The sequence below is a fragment of the Nomascus leucogenys genome, unplaced genomic scaffold, assembly GCF_006542625.1.
Source record: "Nomascus leucogenys isolate Asia unplaced genomic scaffold, Asia_NLE_v1 001423F_37463_qpd_obj, whole genome shotgun sequence".
Lineage (NCBI taxonomy): Eukaryota > Metazoa > Chordata > Mammalia > Primates > Hylobatidae > Nomascus > Nomascus leucogenys.
Window position 1 is genome coordinate 34815 of NW_022097302.1, and position 2690 is coordinate 37504.

The window sequence follows — 2690 nt, forward strand, 5'->3', positions numbered from 1 at the left end:
GTCCAGTTTCCATGCAGTTGAGCGGTTTTCAGTGAGTTTCTTAATCCTGAGATCTAGTTTGATTGCACTGTGGTCTGAGAGACAGTTTGTTATAGTTTCTGTTCTTTTACATTTGCTGAGGAGTGCTTTACTTACAACTATGTGGTCCATGTGGGTATAAGTGTGATGTGGTGCTGAGAAGAATGTATATTCTGTTGATTTGGGGTGGAGAGTTCTGTAGATGTCTACTAGGTCTGCTTGGTGCAGAGCTGAGTTCAATTCCTGGAAATCCTTGTTAACGTTCCGTCTCGTTGATCTGTCTAAGGTTGACAGTGGAGTGTTAAAGTCTCTCATTATTATTGTGTGGGAGTCTAAGTCTCATCTGATCACACTTTAAAGATGAAAAAGTAGAAGTGCAAAGAAGTTATTTGTCCAATATTACAAACCTAAGAAGTGGTGGAATTTGAATGTGAAGCCAGACGTGTAATTCTAGAGCCTAAGTGTTTCACCCTCCTCACTGTGGTGGCTCTACAGAAAAACAGCTAAGCGCGCATTGAGAAGGCTGGCGGGCCGGGGGGCTGGCCTTGTTCTCAGAGGCCATGGAGGTCCAGGTGGGCTGGGGGAGGCGAGTGGTGTAAGGCCAGAGGTGTGGGAGGGACGGAGGGATGGGGAGAGGCGCGAGGGGCCGCGGCAGGGACTCGGGGGACTGGGAGTGGGGGCTCGGGCCTCGGGGAGCCCATTGGTGGAAGGACAGAGGTCCGGGAGGGGTAGAGGGATGGGGACAGGGGCGACGGCCCGCGGCAGGCACTCCGGGGGCCTGGGAGTCGGGGGTCGGGGTGGGTCTCGGCTTTGGGCCCTGTCCTGCCGCCGGCTGCTCCCGTTTCTCTGGCTTTGCGGCGAGGTGGACAGGGTTAGCTCTCGGGATTGAGGGCACTTTTGGAAGAGGCCTGGGGCTAAGGACAGGCCAGGGCGGCGGGAGAGGCGGAGCGGTGGCATCGCTGGATCTGGGCGCGCTGTCGGACCTTCCACATCACCAGCTGCAGGCAGGCGTTTGCGTCCTCGCTGGAGTTGTGCCCGTCCTGGCTGTCCTGGATGATCTGTCCCAGGTAGTCGGCCGCGAGATTCCTGAGGGAGCGCTTGTAGGGGAAACCCAGGTAGTGCGGGAAGAGCACGGCCGTGTCCACCACGGTGCTGTGGATGAGCTTCAGGGCCAGCAGATCGCTCTCCAGGCTGTGCCCGATGAGGATGGTTTGGGCGCTGAAAAAGCTCAGCAGGATGGCTTGGACTTTGGGCAACGTGATGCTCGTGTTGGCGACGTCGGCCTCGGTCACTCCGGAAAACCTGGTGTTGTAGTCCACGATCTCGTTGTCGGGCTTGACGAAGGTGTCGTACACCACTCGCATGTCGGCGTCCACCACGGTGACGCGGGTCAGCTCTAGGCCGTGCGTGGTGTAGCACATCTCACAGTCCAAGGCGTAGATCCCTGGATAAGCGTCTCTGGACAACTCTTTCTCGAAGGTCTTCACGAAGCCATGGAGGCTGTCCTTGCGGCCGTCCCGCACGTGCTGCTTTGCCACCTGGCAGCCCACGGAGCCAGGAGCCGCTGCACAGCAGGTGTACTGGCTAACCCGGCCTCCAGCCACTTGGCTCCAGCGGACCCGCCCCCAGTGATAATAACACAACTGGTCGCGTACACAGCGGCCCGAGGAGGACACCAGGTACTCGGTGCCACAACGGCAGCAGACCCTGCAGGAGGAGTCGCCGGGCCCCTTCCCCTGGCCAGTGAAGAGGACGGCGCCTCCGGGCTGCTCGGGGTGCGGGAAGGGGTAGCCGTTCTCCTTGAGCTGGTCCTGGGTGAGCAGGAACTCCTGGAGGCGGCTGTACAGGGCGGCCCTGCTGAGGCCGGGCATGGAGCTGGGGGTCAGGCCCTTGAGTCTCTTGAGGGTGTTCAGGACCACATTCAGGTACACGTTCTTGTTGGGGCTGCAGTCGAAGGCCGCCTTCTCCTCGTTCAGCGCCTTCTCCTCGGCCTCCTGCTTGGAGGCGCAGAACTTGAGACACTCTTGGGTGAACAGTTGGAGATAGCCTCGGCGGATGACGGTGGGGACTTGGCACCCCGACCTTCGGAGGATAATGGGTTTCTTCAAACGCGGTAAGGATGGACGACGGACGATCCGCTTAGAGCTGATGGTGGCGGAGGTCTTGTCTGCCATCCCCGACCTGTTGCACGTCTTCCGTGGCTGTCTGCCGACCTTGGAGCCATTGGAGCGTTGGCTTCTGCTGGCCACCCGGGTTCTCTTGGCATCTGTGGAACCGGTGGCCAAGCAAGGGCTGTGAAAGTGGGCGATCCTCTTCCTCTCCCTGGGGGCTGAGATGCGGACTGCGGAGGGTCTCTCTGCCAGCTTTGGGGCGGCTGGCAGGCAGCAGGCCGATCCGCTCTGCGCAGGGAAGTAGCAAGCCTCCGTCACCATCTCGGGCCACGCTGGGGGCACCGCCGGACCCGTATTCTCTGGCTCCGTCTGGATCCCCACAGATGCTGAGGCCGGCTTGTACATCTGGGGCACCCAGAGCCCGAAGCTCTGGGCAGGCTGATGAGAGGGCAGTGGGAATTCTGGAGCCTCGAGGGCCGCCTCCTCGGCCACCTTCTTCGCTTCTGGATAGCCAGGTGGGAACCAGCAGGGAGCTGTGGCTCGCAACATCTCGCTGCCTTC

The 2690-nt window shown here is 60.1% G+C and overlaps 1 protein-coding gene across 1 annotated transcript; it reads right to left on the reverse strand.

The window, feature by feature from the left end:
* Nucleotides 1-849: 849 nt before the first annotated feature.
* Nucleotides 850-2684, reverse strand: LOC100580291 (exonuclease GOR). Its single transcript, XM_012504185.2, has one exon. The coding sequence runs from the start codon at nt 2676-2678 to the stop codon at nt 933-935; it is 1746 nt and encodes a 581-aa protein (XP_012359639.2). The 5' UTR covers nt 2679-2684; the 3' UTR covers nt 850-932.
* Nucleotides 2685-2690: the final 6 nt, after the last annotated feature.